General features: G+C 33.7%; 1 protein-coding gene across 2 annotated transcripts; it reads right to left on the minus strand.

The window, feature by feature from the left end:
• Nucleotides 1-1512: 1512 nt before the first annotated feature.
• Nucleotides 1513-15707, minus strand: LOC118033030 (uncharacterized). 2 transcript variants are annotated; one of them, XM_035037869.2, is made up of 22 exons: nt 14729-15694; nt 14307-14421; nt 13845-13945; nt 13457-13548; nt 12998-13133; nt 12791-12859; nt 12494-12595; nt 12034-12132; nt 11549-11659; nt 10820-11026; nt 10407-10514; nt 9830-9925; nt 9697-9753; nt 9430-9576; nt 9295-9354; nt 5935-6039; nt 5298-5459; nt 3608-3681; nt 2776-2899; nt 2477-2568; nt 2153-2273; nt 1513-2051 (listed from the first exon to the last, which is right to left on the minus strand). In XM_035037869.2, exons 1-22 carry the CDS (start codon nt 15440-15442, stop codon nt 1899-1901), a joined length of 3045 nt encoding a protein of 1014 aa, XP_034893760.1. In that variant the 5' UTR covers nt 15443-15694; the 3' UTR covers nt 1513-1898. The 2 variants fall into 2 exon arrangements, 1 of the variants encoding a protein (XP_034893760.1); XR_012169590.1 differs by lacking the exons at nt 1513-2051; nt 2153-2273; nt 3608-3681 and having other exon boundaries at nt 14729-15707.
• Between the last annotated feature and the right edge of the window lie 25 nt (nt 15708-15732).

The raw sequence follows: 15732 nt of genomic DNA on the forward strand, positions 1-15732 counted from the left end.
CCTATTTGAAAACCCTAATAACCCATAAAAATCCATCATTTTTCTCCTAAAAAAGCCCACGAAAATGCAATCTTTTTGTCAAGAACTCCATTAAAACCTAACCTTAAAAAAGATAAAAACATGAATAACCCAAATGATGACCAGCACAACAAAAACCATCCATATCAAGACCTCAACAATGTTCCAACTCAAAACCTTTACAAGCTTCCAACATCCCCATAATTTATCTTTTATGAAAAGTCTTTACACCAACGTAGTTCTAGAAGTGACTAGTAAAAATCTCCAATACTACATAGGCACAAGTTACTTAGCTAGAGTGTTGTCTTTTTCTACCTTAACCAAAATCTTGGACGTTACTTTCCTTGATCAACAAAAATACCTGTCCCTATTTGAAGTAACCCATTTTAAAACCTAACCTAAAAAGATGAAAACATGAATAACCCAAATGATTCCATATCAACACCTCAACAATGTTCCAACTCAAAACCTTTACAAGCTTCCAACATCCCCATAATTTCTCCTTAATGAAAAGTCTTTACACCAACGTCGTTCTAGGAGTGACTAGTGAGAATCTTCAATACTACATAGGCACAAGTTACTTAACTAGAGTTGTGTTAGGTAGTGCTAAAGATTTTATTGAAGAAATTTGTGTTACAGAGCCTAGAGAGTCATTAAAATTAAAGGTTAATCATGTTTTGAATTTTAGTGGTTATACAAGTAATTTTTAAAAAAACAATTTGGGTGTTTTGGGGTTGATGTTTACGTGGATTAAGAGTGGTTTGATTTAATAGGGAAATATTGATAAATTGATCTTAGTTTAGTAGTTGGGTTATGGATATCCGATGAATACTCAATACCATAAGTTTATATTCAAATATTAAAAGTATGCGCAAGCTATCCCGAACATCCACGTTAATAAAACAAAATATCAAAAAATTTATACTCGGGTTAGTTACAAATCTAATATATATATAGATACTCATTCCATCCCTAATAATCATCGATAAGACATGTAAATGAGTAATAACCATTTACAAGAAGAGAGGTAAACGAATCACATCTACAATTCATGTGAAGGAAAAATTACTAGAACTTTTAAATATAAATAACAACGAATGCAAGCCTCGAATCGACTTATAGGGAAAACAATAGCGGACAACTACCTCTTGCCATGGGCCTTGGCTGTCCGCTATAACAACCCTAGCTATTTGGGTATTGGTCAAAATGGATGGCTTGGTGGTTTGCTGGGACAACCTTGACCACTAAATTATAGGTTTTATCTTAATGACAAACCCAAGTGTTAATCAAGCCTCAACCCAACCATTAACTACTCTGGGATCGAATTCCAATTCTACACGGATTCCACCGACACACCACAATGCTAAATTGTGTTTGGATGAGAGGTAGTTTAGTTCTTTTTTAGGTAAAAAGCATGTTTTTTTAACTTTTAGAGGTGTGATTTGTGCTTAAAAGGTGTTGTGCTTTTAGAAAAAAACCACCACACCTCCCAGCCATACACAATAACACCTTGACTTTCATGCAGCACAAAACATATGTTCTCACATATAGTTTTATAGTGGTACGTATCTGAAACATAATTTTCCATGAACATACGATATTCCTCTCAACTTCACGACAAAATTTCTCCGAAAGCCAAGGTACTCGAGTAGAGGTTTATTGGGTTATTATTGCACTTCGAATCAAACATGGAGTTTTCTTTCTATGTGATAGTTGCCGGAAATGTGTGGGAAGATGGGGTATCTAAATTGAAAGCCAAAGTGGTTTCGTCCTCCGGCAGTAAAAGTACTGGCTTAGATCAAGGCATGAGAACTGTTGCCGCCAGGTCATTGGGATAACCACAGGAAAAGTACCTTCTACAGAGAACTTCAAAGTTTTGATTAGAATGGACATCTGCAGGGTTCGATTCCCCAAGTCTTCTCCGCATATTCTTCAATTGTTCTATCACTGCTAAATCTTCCAGACCCAGCAGTGCTCAGGATGCTCATCCGAGTCCACTTCTCTTGATCAACAAATGCTTTATCAGCAGCAGCCTGCAGTTGAATAGTGTAAGCGTAGGATTCTTGGAACCGTTTCAAGTTGTAGAACACCAAAATGCTTGACTTTTGGGAATTTCAGTAGAACAAAAGATTACCTGTGCCTCTAGATAGCTCTGGAAGTCGTAACCAAGAAGGTAAAAGTCATTGCCACCCTCCACCTTGTCACATAAGGATTCAAAATAGTCTTGGAAGCCAAAATAGCCATCTCGAACCATCCTACATGCAATAGTATGATAAAATTAAATTACCAAAAATTCTATCACAATCCAAAGAAGTGTCTTGCTCAGCATACAAAACACAACCTGCGTCAGAAACACCGAAAAATTGATGTCCAAAGCATTTACCTGGTTTGCTGGAAATGATTTTGAAAGGCAAGTGATTTGGGGGGCGGGGTTTCCAAGTTTAATTACATTACATACCTTACAACACGAGCAAATTGAAGAGGCACTTTAAGGGTAGGTCCTTTCTCGCGCAAAGCTGGTACTTCATGCATTTTTGCACCAAATAAAAACTGAGCCAAAAATGACAGCATCAGAAATGTATTCCCCCATTGAGTGCTAGCACATTCATGCCAAACGATTGGTGTCTAGTTACGAAATACAACACAGGTAACCAGTTGACAGAAACCTATGATTTTGCAAGTGGTGATGCAGACATGCAGAAACCGAGAAGAAAAGCATTGATTGGTTTTGTAAACCTCATTTCAGATAGCACATACCATGTTATCTTTCCCTATTTCTTCCATAATTTCAACTGTAGAACCATCTTCTGTGGCTAGAAGTAAACATCCATTCATCAAAAATTTCATGCTGCCAGTACCTGATGCCTCATGCCCTGCAGTGCTGCATAAAATCATGCATATTACATGAGAAATCCTACATATTTCAGATAAAGTTAAATCTAATGGACAACCAATTAGAAAAGGAAAGATCACAAGGAAAAGAAAAGGACTTTGAACCAAGGCCCAACTCAATATTCTACATTCTATCATGCAATACAACCACTTTAACATTATAAAAAAAAAAAAAAAAAATTAAACAAAAGCAGACAAGTAATCTAGAGAATGGATCAGAAAAGTGAAAAAAACATAGTTGACTATTATCATCTAGAAAGTCAGTTAGTGCACTTACACAATTAGAGGGAAGTATTTCATATGTTAAGTGAAATATAATTTAAAAATATGTTTGGTTACAAAAAACAATTGCAATCTTACAAGCCCTTTTGTTTTGACTTTATTTATCCCCTTTTAGGATACTTGGGATGAACAATTTATCAGAATCAGAAAGGTAGCAATCCAAACTGACCTTTTAAGCTAGAATTTATCGGGTTAAAAACTTCTAATGGTTCTTGCAACATTTACAAATTCTCCATTGATTTGGCGCAGGGAATATTCATTTATCATCAACTCAATAATGAATTAAACCATTGATTTGGCGCAGGGAATATTCATTTATCATCAACTCAATAATGAATTAAATAAGTTAAATAGAAGATAATTGCGGTTGAGTCTAAAGTTGGAATCCAATTGGTGCACCATATTATTTACAGACCTTATGTGCTGCGAAAGGTCAGCCCCTGGTATTACTAACTCAGCAACAGAGACATTGTAATCAGGTATAAAAACCTGTAGGAGATTATAAACAAGAAACTGAATCAAAACAATAGATAAACAAAACCTTGAAATAACAGGAGCAGAGATAATTCGTCAGTTAGTTCCAAATGATACTGCGATAAAACAAGCAGAAGACCAAGAAAAATAATCTTGGACAGATAAGATGTTTTATATTTTTTATTCTATACCAAAAACAATATGCCTTCTCAAGACAGCATGTAGGGAAGGGAGGAGAAATATTACAGCGTAAGGGTATATAAGTCAGGCTTGAGGCATGGTGATCCACACATACTATTGAAAACTATAGTAAAAAAAACACTAGAAAGTTACAAGCATACTAAATCAAGCATTTATAAATAAGAAAATAAACTGATGAGAAAAGAAACAAATTTCTCTGGCAACAATTGAGAACATAAGAAAGTTAGAAATAGAAGAGTTTAACAAAATTTCCACACAAGGAAACTAGTAATTTAAACTGAGTTAACTGATGTCTCATCAGAAGTGGTATAAGAAAACAGCTGAATACTATTAGGAGAAAATTATGTCCTAATGTTAGAAGCATTAAACTAACTGGGGGGAAAGTGCAGGAACTTGAGATTTCTTAAAGAATATTCCCTCAAATTTTTCCCATTTCCTCTCCTTCCACTTACTCCCCATCAAATAATGAAAATGCTCTCCAGGCAACTAGAATCCAACCACTTCTAAGGCCCTCCTTCAACTAGCAAGTAAATCCATCAATAAACAATTCCAAGGTTGATATCTTTTAGCAACTGAATAATGCAAACAAAAACAATCACTCCTTTGGACCAAAAACAATTCGTTCTCTTTCCAGTTTATATGATGCTATAAACAAAAAAATCAAACCACCGCTGAAGTGCATATCAAGAATATTTCCATAGTTACCACCACTTGCTGCTTGAACAGAAAAAAAATTGCTTGATTGGAACCTGACAATTAGGACTACTATCTTACCTACCTCACCTTATAGAATCACTAAACTAATAATAGATGGTAATATCAATATACATGCATTTCCATGCATCTTGAAGAATTTTCATTGAGAATGATTAGCGAGACTCACTCTGGTAAGAAAAGAAGAAAGAAAGTCAGATCACCACTGAATCTATCTGCTCCCACGGTGCGGTAACTAGAAAGCACTACTTTATTTGTTCAAATCAATCCTGGTTTTCCGCGAAATCTATTTCGGTAGAGCATATGATGCATACGTGGGAAGGTTAATGGCCCTAGCAGCTAAAGTGAAAGTGATGCCTCCATGAAAATTATCAGACAGATATGGTTCTAAAGACCCCAACTCTTTCTCTTTGTGCCAAAGAGCTTCTTCTTGCATAGGATTTGTCCAAGGTTATCCGCAAGACAAAAATAATGTCGACCACTATCAATATCATGGTACAATGACTTGTTATGAGGCTTGGATGAAATGCCCTGATGAAAGCTTCTTGGGAGGGAACTGGCATTTTAGCACTCAAAAGGAATTTGGTTCATGATTATTTTTGGCCTAGCACAAGCCTTTCAACTGATAAAAAACTGGTTAAAAACCTCACTTTCACCAAATAATACAGAAGATGCTCATCTGTTCACCTACTTAACACAGCACACTTTTCACTTACCAACTTCAAAAGATCACCAACATCAGGATCATTGTTAATTTTTTCTGCTACAGCATTACAGAGTTTGATGATCTTCCTGGCAATTTCATAACCAGGAGCAGCTTTCCCTCCAATTATGCAGACACGGGGGACAACCTTTGTCCTGTCACTCTTCTCCATATTCTGCAACAAAATTAGGATAACATAAGCAACCTATATCCAAATATCATAAAATCATGGTAAAACCAATCCTGAACATCTGGAGGAGTACTATTCATGTAAAATAAGCATGAGCTCTCTGTCATGAATCATGTAAACCAGGAAAACTGGTTCTAACATGACTTGTATTAACCAGGCCATAACTAACAGAAAACAAAGTCCAAATTGTTGACACACTAAAATATTGTCCAGTTGCTCTTATGCCATGTATGGACCAAACCCAGAAAGATTCAACTGCTGAAGCTCATGCGTTTTAGTTATAGCTTATAGTAGCAAGGCGATGGGAGAGGCAGACATTGGGGCCTCATTTTAGTTATAGCTTATAGCCGCAAGGTGATGGGAGAGGCAGACATTGGGGCCTCACTTTTAGAGACCGCAAGTGTTCTAATAGATTTAACTGAAAATTACGGCTTCTTTTGCCCAAGTAGATTCCATTCACCTTTATACAGTCATATCGATGGATGATGCCAAGTACATTGAGTAACTGTCTTTTATACTCGTGTATTCGCTTTATCTGCACATCAAACATTGCACTTACACTGACCTGCAATGAAAATGTATGCTGTTAATGTAAGATCCCATGCAAGCTTCTATAGGAAATTAATCTTTACATGCAATAAAAGGCACAGTTAGGAGGTAAATTTTTTAAGAGACTAAAATGCCTTTTTTTTATTTTTTATTGTGAATCTGTGGTTTTTTTTTTCAATAAATAAATCAAGAATCCTAAAATAGCTAAAACCGTTTTTTTATCATGTGTGTTTTGTTTTTATTTTTCTATTTTCTATTTGCCTATGATAACAATCCTAATCCTGTATTAATTCAGATTTATTTTTTTCAGGGTATAAAAAGATTCCTTTCCCAAAACCCAGAGTTATAATTCGATAAGAATTCTATTCACTATACAAAAACAATATAATTATATTTTTATAAAAACAATACTTTGAATATAATTTAAAAAATCAGTATTGTCTTCGTTATCAAGGTACTTAATATTTTTCTTTGTATATTTCTCTTTACTGTTTTCTCAATCTTGTTTATTATAATTTCATCTTGGTATATTTGCCTTCATTTAATGGTTTCTTGTTATAATTTGATTATACTATATTTAATTTTAATTCGTACATATTAAAGATCATATAATGGTTGCTTACTTTCATAAATTGAATTATGTCTTTGAGATATTATTATATATGATCATTGAAAATAAGATGCATGTGGTAGAAATATTTGTTAAGGAGGGGAAACTTTTTCATTGGCAAGAAAAAAACAATTATGGGAGATGATGTATTTTTATTTAGACCTATATGAAAAGATAAAAAAAAAAAAAAAACTGCAAGGATTAAAGGAGAAAGCTCAAGAAATTAAGCCCCAGCAGTTGCCCCTTCTTTTCATAACCTATCTTCGCGGCTGTACACTAGAGAACTTAAACATTACTCTTACAAGGCTATACAATTCATACCTTCACGATAGTCCCATTTATCAACATTGGCAAAGGTAAAACTTTTGTGATTGGGGGGGAATGAATATAGGTGAATATATATGCATATAAATCAAAATTAACATAATTTTTAGGTATTTCTAATTAAACAAATAAATCACTATATATACTAATTTAAAACTTCTTCTTAATAATTTATTTTGAGGATGCTTTGTTCATATTTGTTTCATAAAAGAAATGGTACTAATTAGCTTTACAATTAAAAGCATAGCTAAGAAATCAATTTATTTTAATAAAACAGATTAAATCATGTATTGGAGAAAGGAGCAGATTGAAGAGATGAGAATTGCACTCTAAATTTCTAATTTTATAAATATAATCAATAAAGAGGGAGAGAGAAGAATTTAAGGGTAAGTTTGAAAAGAAAATTAAAAAAAAAAAAAAGAGTAACATGAAAAACAAATAAAGAATCTGATCCACATAACAAAACTCGAAGTATATATCTTGATTTCCTTTTTTCGTTAGAAAGTTAACTAGATTGCTTTGAATAGGTTTGCAAGATTGAAACAAATTATAAACAAAATAAAAGAATTAAAAGAAAGTATTCAAGAATAATATAAAAAAATATTAAAATCTGATTTTTTTTATTTAACTTAAATAAATTCAAATAATTTGTATTTGTATTCTAAGAAATTATAATTATAGAATCCAAAATCTCTAACATTGACTTCGACCCTAACTTTTAGGAAATCTTTTGGCTTTAATTCAACATGCAGTATTTTGTTTAAATTGATACCACATTTTTCACATCCTATATTAACTCTTCATTTGTTTTTTAGATAATAATAATAGAAGCTAAATTAATTACTTGCATTAATCTTTTCTTAATTAGTTACTAGCATAATATTTGTATTAAAACAAATACTATTATGTTAAATTGTTCCATCTTTTTATTAGTTGGCAATTCTTAACAAGCAAAATTATTGAAATGAAGCAAGTTTGTGTTTATGTTTGTATGCAAAAATGGAAAAGAAAACAGAGATAAAAATGTTCACTCTCTCCTTAAAAGATAAAAGAAAAGAAAAGGAGTAAAGAGTAATTATAATGATAATTAACAGAATAAGTTAGCTTTCATTTGAAATTAACATTAACCTTTTACTATATTTATATATAGACAAATGACTTTTTATATACAGTTATATGTTAAGTTTTTTTTTTTCTTATATCTAAGTGATTTATTTACATCCCTCCAAAACAAAGGTAGTTATAAATATTTATTTATATTATTGTGTAAGCAAAATTATATCACTTATATCCCTAAGATTTAATTAAATATATATATATATATATAAATTGTTATTTTTTTTATGCAAAATTATATCACTTACGACTTGACAAGATGATTAATGTCACGCGTATATTACTTTTGCCTATATGGTATCATTGATTCTTCTTCAACTTTTGTTAGTGCAAATTAGCAATGTTGTAATAGAAAAATGTGCAATATAAAGTGATGTAGGATGACACATCTAAAAAGAAATTGTTACTTGAACATGAATGCATAACAAAACTAAAATTCCAATCTTAAGAAATCACTTTTTATCTTAACTAAGAAAAGGAGTTTGAAAATATGAGATTAAACCAAATGCATGCAAAATGTTTTAAAATTTTAGACTTTAGAAATCTCATGAATTGATAGGGTTCATCTAGATTCCATTAATATTTTTTTGAAAATTGATTTTGCATTTTGTTTATTGGTTCATGTGAGTTACAATATTCAAGTTATTTAATTTATGTTTTGAGATTTCATTACATCAATATATTTTATCAAAGACACAATGAAATATTGAATCATACTCCTCCTTTTAACAAACAAGGACATAGAGTTACTTGATTTATGATATAGCATAGGTTATTAATTGTTTAAATTAATAGCAAAGTTAAATTTAAAAAAATAATTTGAATAAATATATTGAATATAGTATTTTGTTTATTTAATTGAAAAGGAAGGTTAAAATTTCATATTATTATCACTTACTCATAAAACAAAATACCTTCATTAAAGAATTGATAAGAAATCTGATGACATTTTTTTTTATAATTATACTAAGGATGTTATTGAATTAAAGATAATTTCATTAATTTTTTAGTTTATTGCATTATTTTCATACATAACATCGATTTTAGTTATTTGATACCAAGATACTCCTTTTAGAAAGACATTCTAAAATAACAGACAAAAAATAAAATCATCTAATCACATGTAGGCCACGGCAATGCCCATGCTAAAAAAGCAGTCTTCTAAAAAGAGGCAAGGAAACACAAAACCTAAAAAATTCCTGTAAAGGTTTCGTTTCAAACCTTGACCCCACTCATTGCTTCAATGTACTCTGCAAGTCTCATTTTGTTAACCTTCCTAACCTACAAAAATAAGAATATCACAAATAAATCCATATGTAAAAGATCATTTCATAGTAACTGCATGCATAAAGTTACCATCCTCCATTCTTCATGTAGATCTGCATTGGCTGCTTGTTCTTGCAAACCAGCTAATAAGTCCACATCACGGATCCAAGCTTCTGTTCCAAGCCACTTTGAGATAAGAGCACTTAAACTTGGATTGCTCACAACAATCCAGCGACGCTGAGATATAAACATTAATACCTTGAAATCCTTTCCAGTATAAAGGTAAGTAGGATGGCAGCACCCAAGCAAAGAAAAAGGTTAGTAAATAAGTGAATCAAAGGTGATAGTTAAGTTAACCTGTGTTACTCCATTTGTCTTGTAATCAAATTTATGAGGCCACAGCTCATAGAAGTCCTGCAAAGAAGTTTCTGAGAGTCAAAGGCCACGATGAATATCTAACATGTTTAGATTTCAAACAAGTGAAGTTTACCTTGAATACTCTTGTTTTTAGTAATTCTGAATGCACTCTAGAAACTCCATTCACAGTATGAGAGCAAACAATTGCTAGGTTTGCCATTCGAATACTCTGTCAAACAATACAGATGATTCTCAGCTGTCACAACAAATTTACAATTCACCACCAGGCCATGCATATAGATGGGAAGTGAAAACTACCAAAAAAAGAACAAAAAGATTTCACTACCAAACCACCTAAAATGGTAACACACACTCTTTAACAGCATATAGATGGGAAGGCATCAATCTTACCTTCAGTATCTCATTTTGCACAAAAATACATGCGCGCAGGGATACACGGCTCTTTATTTCAAACACAAATCATGTTCTATTTCCTAGCAACACACACTCTTTAACAGCACATTTTTCTTCACAACATGACAAGACTAAGAAAATGTTTTACTAACCATAAAAGAAAACATAAGAAAAGGTAGCTAATGCAGAAATATGAGCCAAAATAAAAAATGAAGAGTATGTCAGTGATGTTAAAAAAGAATTAAAATTTGGCCAATATAGAAGAGATTAAAACTTTGGGTGGTTTTGCAAAGTACCTTAATAGCACCATCTTCAACGATTGACATCCTAGAAAGTCGATCATAATCCAAACCAATTCTCTTCTTCAGCTCTTCAATGTAATCAAAATTTATATCGTATATAATCTGAAAAATAAGAAATTACTAAAAAATATTCAAAAAAAATGTGGAGAATATTTTTATAATCTATTATTGCAATCTTTAGCGGATTGATTTTGCAGTATAGAAATGGTTTCAGAAACAATCATGATTAATCCATGATGTTGCTAAGGGATTCTGGCATGAGCTGCTGGAAATAAGAAATTCAAGTTGAGTATATACAATATAATGGCTAGCCAAACTTGTTTTCAGGATGTTCTGAAAATGATTATAGAATCAAATTCATGTAAGAGGTGGGGGAAACAATTAAACAATCATCTAGGAAAACCCACTTGTAAATGGCGTGGTAGAAGACTTTCCAGCAGATCAACAGGGACCTTTTCCAGTCCTTCAGGTAATACTGTATGAGTTGTGAAAGAAAAAATCTTGCACACAATGTCCCATGCTCTATTCCAATCCAAGTGCTCTTCATCAACAAGCACTCTCATAACCTCAGCTATTGCAAAAGAAGGGTGAGTATCATTCAGCTGTAGAGCAACCTGTATAAGTGGCAAGGCAAAGTCAGACCAATGGAGACAAGTTTTAGTGCGAGTTCTATGGAAGAAAGCAAATGCAACTTTCCATCTTCATACCACGGAGTAGCCCATGTGTCAAACATGTAATTAACCATTCATAATGAATCAAGAAGTTGACAATGGTTTAATCATCTTAATTTAGAACAAACTCCATAAATGAAACGAGTAAAATCTCTAAAATCTAAGGCTTCAACGCAAAATAAAAGCCACCTGTATCTGTTATCTGGTCAAGTTTGTCTTAAAATAAATGTTTGTGGACATTTAAACTACATGTGTTAGTGTGAAGGTGCAGGCGCGCATGGGCGTATGGTGTGCTCTAGAAAAGGACACCACAAGAAAATCAATAATTACCAAAAAAAAAAAAAAAAAATGTTTCTTTGTAGTTCAGCATAAAACAGTGCCTAAGAACGGTCTAAGCAAGCTAAAAAGTTTGGTTGTCAGAAAATTAATTTTTTGCATATATCAAAAACTAATGAGATGCAAAACCTTCTCAGGAAAGTCATCAAAGTTACTGTGAGAATCCTTGAACCTCCGAATGATGTCTTGCAATGATGCTGAGACAAAGAAATATTGTTGTTTTAACCGTAGTTCCTTCCCCTGCAAGAGAGTAGCTCAACCAATTAAAACCCATTGCAAGACAGATAAAAACATCTTTCATCAAAGATAATAAGATGCCTCAAAACTGGAAAACAGAAAAAGAAATAATAATTCAAAAAGGATGTGAGCCTGCGCATAATAAAAAACAGAGCAATTGAAAAAACAACATGTAAACCACCAATGGTTAAGTGCAAGTATCTGATTAAAGATATTTGTGCTATCCCCTTTTCATCAATGTGAAATTGGCCTTCAAAGAAATCAAATTGCTTTAAAATACAGGCACTACAAACAAAGGATAAAGAAACAACATAATAGGACAGTGAAATTCAATATACACATGCTATTATGAGCCAAGAAAAAAGGAAAACCAATACCTGATACGAACGGTCATCAGGGTATAGAACACTACTTATAGTTTCAGCCCTCTGTCTATTGACAACAGCATTAATATAGTCTCCGGTATTATAAGACTCCTGCAAATGACATGGGTTTCAGATAAAGGCTTAAGAATCTTTCAGGTTTTATTAAAAAAAAAAAAATGACTCGGCCAGAGAGAATTAAAAATTGAAAAAAACAAAACAAAAACATAGTAAACATTTCCTTTTCTACAGAAGTAAAATGTTTTACCCATGCTATTTTATACTCAGCAAATGAGGATGCAAGATTATTACTTTTTTTGTTGGAAAAAAATTTAACTGAACTAAATTGTTATTTTAAAAATCGAGTTAATATTCTTTTTCTGTCAATTGATCTACACCGGAATATATCACATGTTTTAACTGTAAAATCAAAAGACATGTAGGAAGGATAGATATTCAACTTAATCAAGATTACCATATCAATTTGATCACTTGGTTTAGCAGCCCAGAGGCGGAGAGTAATAGTATTCCTTGTTCCATGACCAGGTATTGGATTGTCATAAGCTACAGCTTCAACCTGCCAAAATGGAACCAAACTATTATGCTATAAGTTAAATTCAGGAAAGTCAGCATAAATGTGCTATCATTTAAAAAAATGCAACTCATCCAATTTCAATTAGATATATGAAGCATCCAAACCTAATAAAAGTTGAGTAACAGAAAAAGATGAAAATGAAGCATGCAGTCTTGAGTACATATGATATTACAATACCGTTTCTCCAGGGAGCCAAACTTTACGTTTTCCTCCATTGAAATTTTCATCTTCCACAGTCCCATAGAACTAATCCATCCAAAAAGAACACAAGTAGATAGTTGATAGATAAGTTCAAGGTAGAAGGATGGTACAGTGGTAACGCAACATAAACAATAACGAATGAAGCAACTTGATTGAGATAGAAATAGGAAAGTACTTGCAAACCTTCACAGGATAAGTTACATGAACTCGTTCTATCTCCCAAGGATTTCCAAAATTCAACCAATAATCAGGCTGCTCATGTTGATAGCCATCCAGTATGACCTGGCGAAACAGCCCATATTGATAGCGCAGTCCATAACTGCAAAAAGGATATGTGTTCCAGAAAATCAATTAACATCTTCCTGTATATGAAACAAAAAAAAGTCAGAATAGCTATTTAATGGTGTTAAAGCTTTTGCTAGTGTTAGTTAGGTTAGCCGATAAAGTCACCTAACAACATACCAAGTGCAGTGGTTGAATCCCACTCACACAATCTCAATAGATTTGAGATAAGCAAGGCCAATATCATGGCAATACAGCTGCGTTCAACTTTGGAAATGTTTTAAAGCTTCAGAGAGTTGATGATCACTGTAAGCAAGTAAAAAAGGTTCTTACAAGGAAAATCACAGAGTAGAGAAATACCCCCATGCAGGATAGTCCATTGTTGCTAGAGAATCCATTTGACATGCTGAAAGACGAGCAAGACCACCATTACCCAGAGCAGCATCTCCTTCCTTGAAACATCAGCACAGAACCAAAAAAAAAAAAACGATTTATGATTAGAAAAGAATCACTATGTGAATTTTATAAGTTAAAGAACACCCTTCACTGTTTCGAGGCATGAATTAACTTTATTGGATATTTAAAACATCCCTTATAATTGCTGTATTGACTGAATTCAAATCCACAGTCCACCACAGAAATCCAAAAATCTAACTTGTATCAGTTTCTACAACGAAAAGTAAATTACTATTACTAGCTAAATCAATGTGCTCCCACCAAAGTGTAGAAAAGTAAATGCCAAACCAACCTGCTCTGCCAAAACTTCAAACTCAAAACCGAGCTCTTTTAAAGCATCTGCATACTGGTCCCGGATGCCAAGGTTGATGGCACTATTTGACAAGGAACGTCCTAATATTTCAATATACACTGGGTGAATCATAATTCAAATTCAACAGCAAGCGTTTCAGAAGCAAAAAATGTAACTAAAAATTAAAACACCAACACGGGAAAAACACAGATGAATAATAAAGCAGGGAAGCCAGTGAAATCCTATCACGATATTGAAAAACTAAAGCAAAATCAAACTTCACAGAAAGCTCAAGATTCACATACAAGATGATCAACTTGCCCATTTTCCTCCAGCACGATAATATTACAAAACAACAGAAGCTAAGAACACCAGAAAGAGCTCCAACATGATATATTACAATTCAACAGAAGCTAAGAACACCAAAAAGAAATCACATATAGTAACAAAACACATCAATACCCATAAGAAACTCCATCGACAAGAAGTATATGCGCTTAGGATCTTTCTTCTTGAAATGTAGTTGTGTATCATGCCATCTTTCAATCAACCGATCCCTTACACTATGCGCTAAAGCCTACACATTTCACCATTCCAAAAGTCAAATTCACAACAATAATCACTCCAAAAAGAAATTACGAATTACTATTAAAAACAAAATCAATCACTGATCCCAGAGTTCACTCTCTCCGTGTCTCGCCTGCAAGTGGGACCCACCAAAATAACCAACCATGGACACACTTGCGTGGCAGAGAGCCTGAGTTCCCGCCAAAATTCAAAAGAGCCGCTATTTACCAACCGTTAAAATAAAAAGACACCGTTACCAAAAAAACAGAATTAAAAAGACTAATAATGAGAGGCATAATAATCAATTAATTAATTACCTGATAAGCTTCAAAATCATCAAAACTAAACCTTGACCTAGCAACAGTATATTCAACATGATCCAAGATGTCTTTTTGTAAACTACTCGGGTCGGATTTCAAAAACCGATCCATTAACCCAAACATCCTCTCCACTCCCACTCTCGTCTCTCCTCCTCTTAATCCACCACTTCTCCTAACCACTACTCCTTTCCCTGTACTACTACTAGACCCCACCTTGACCTCTCCAGCTCCACCATCAATCGCATCAAACAACGCTTTCTTAATCTTCTCCAAACTTTGATCATCCTCAATTCGGTTACCATGTGAATCAGAGACATAAAACGTCTTGATAAAGCACTCTCCTCCTCCGCCGCCGCCTTCATCGAATTCGACGGTGGCTTTTTCGATACGTAGGCCGAGGATTTTGAAGACGCGCGTGATTACTTGGAGGAGACCGATTCGATTGCGAGCGCGGATTACAATTGCGGTAGTGTGAGGATCGGAGGGGTCGTTGTTGCTGATTTCGATGGTGGTGGCGGTGGTGGTGGTGGAGAGCGACTGATTGGTGGAAGCGAGTGTGCGGGAAGTAATATGGGAGGTAACATGGAGGAGTGCCTTGGAAAAGGAGAGTTTGTTAGTGGAAACAAAAAAAGCAGAGGAAGGAGAGGCAGCGGCGGTTGTTGATGGAAATGTGAGTCTTGATTGATAAAGAGGGACTGAAATTGCAGACATTTTACTTCTTTTTTTAGCAAAAGTTTGCAGTTTTTGGTTGGGTGAGTGAGTGAGTATATTTATATTATAGGGAACTGGGTGAGTGAGTTGTGGAGGAGGATGATGTTCACTGTTCAGAGACTAGAGTTGGATATTTTTAAAATAAAGGGCAGTTAAGTCATAAAGATACACACGTGCAACTTGTATTAGTTTAAAAAGAAGAAGGGATTGAATTTGATGCGTGGTTTGAATCTCGAGAGTCATGACAAAAAGAGAGAGAGAGAGAGAGCTTTCGCAACTTTTCCAGATCC

This window comes from Populus alba, chromosome 4 (genome assembly GCF_005239225.2).
Source record: "Populus alba chromosome 4, ASM523922v2, whole genome shotgun sequence".
Classification (NCBI taxonomy): domain Eukaryota; kingdom Viridiplantae; phylum Streptophyta; class Magnoliopsida; order Malpighiales; family Salicaceae; genus Populus; species Populus alba.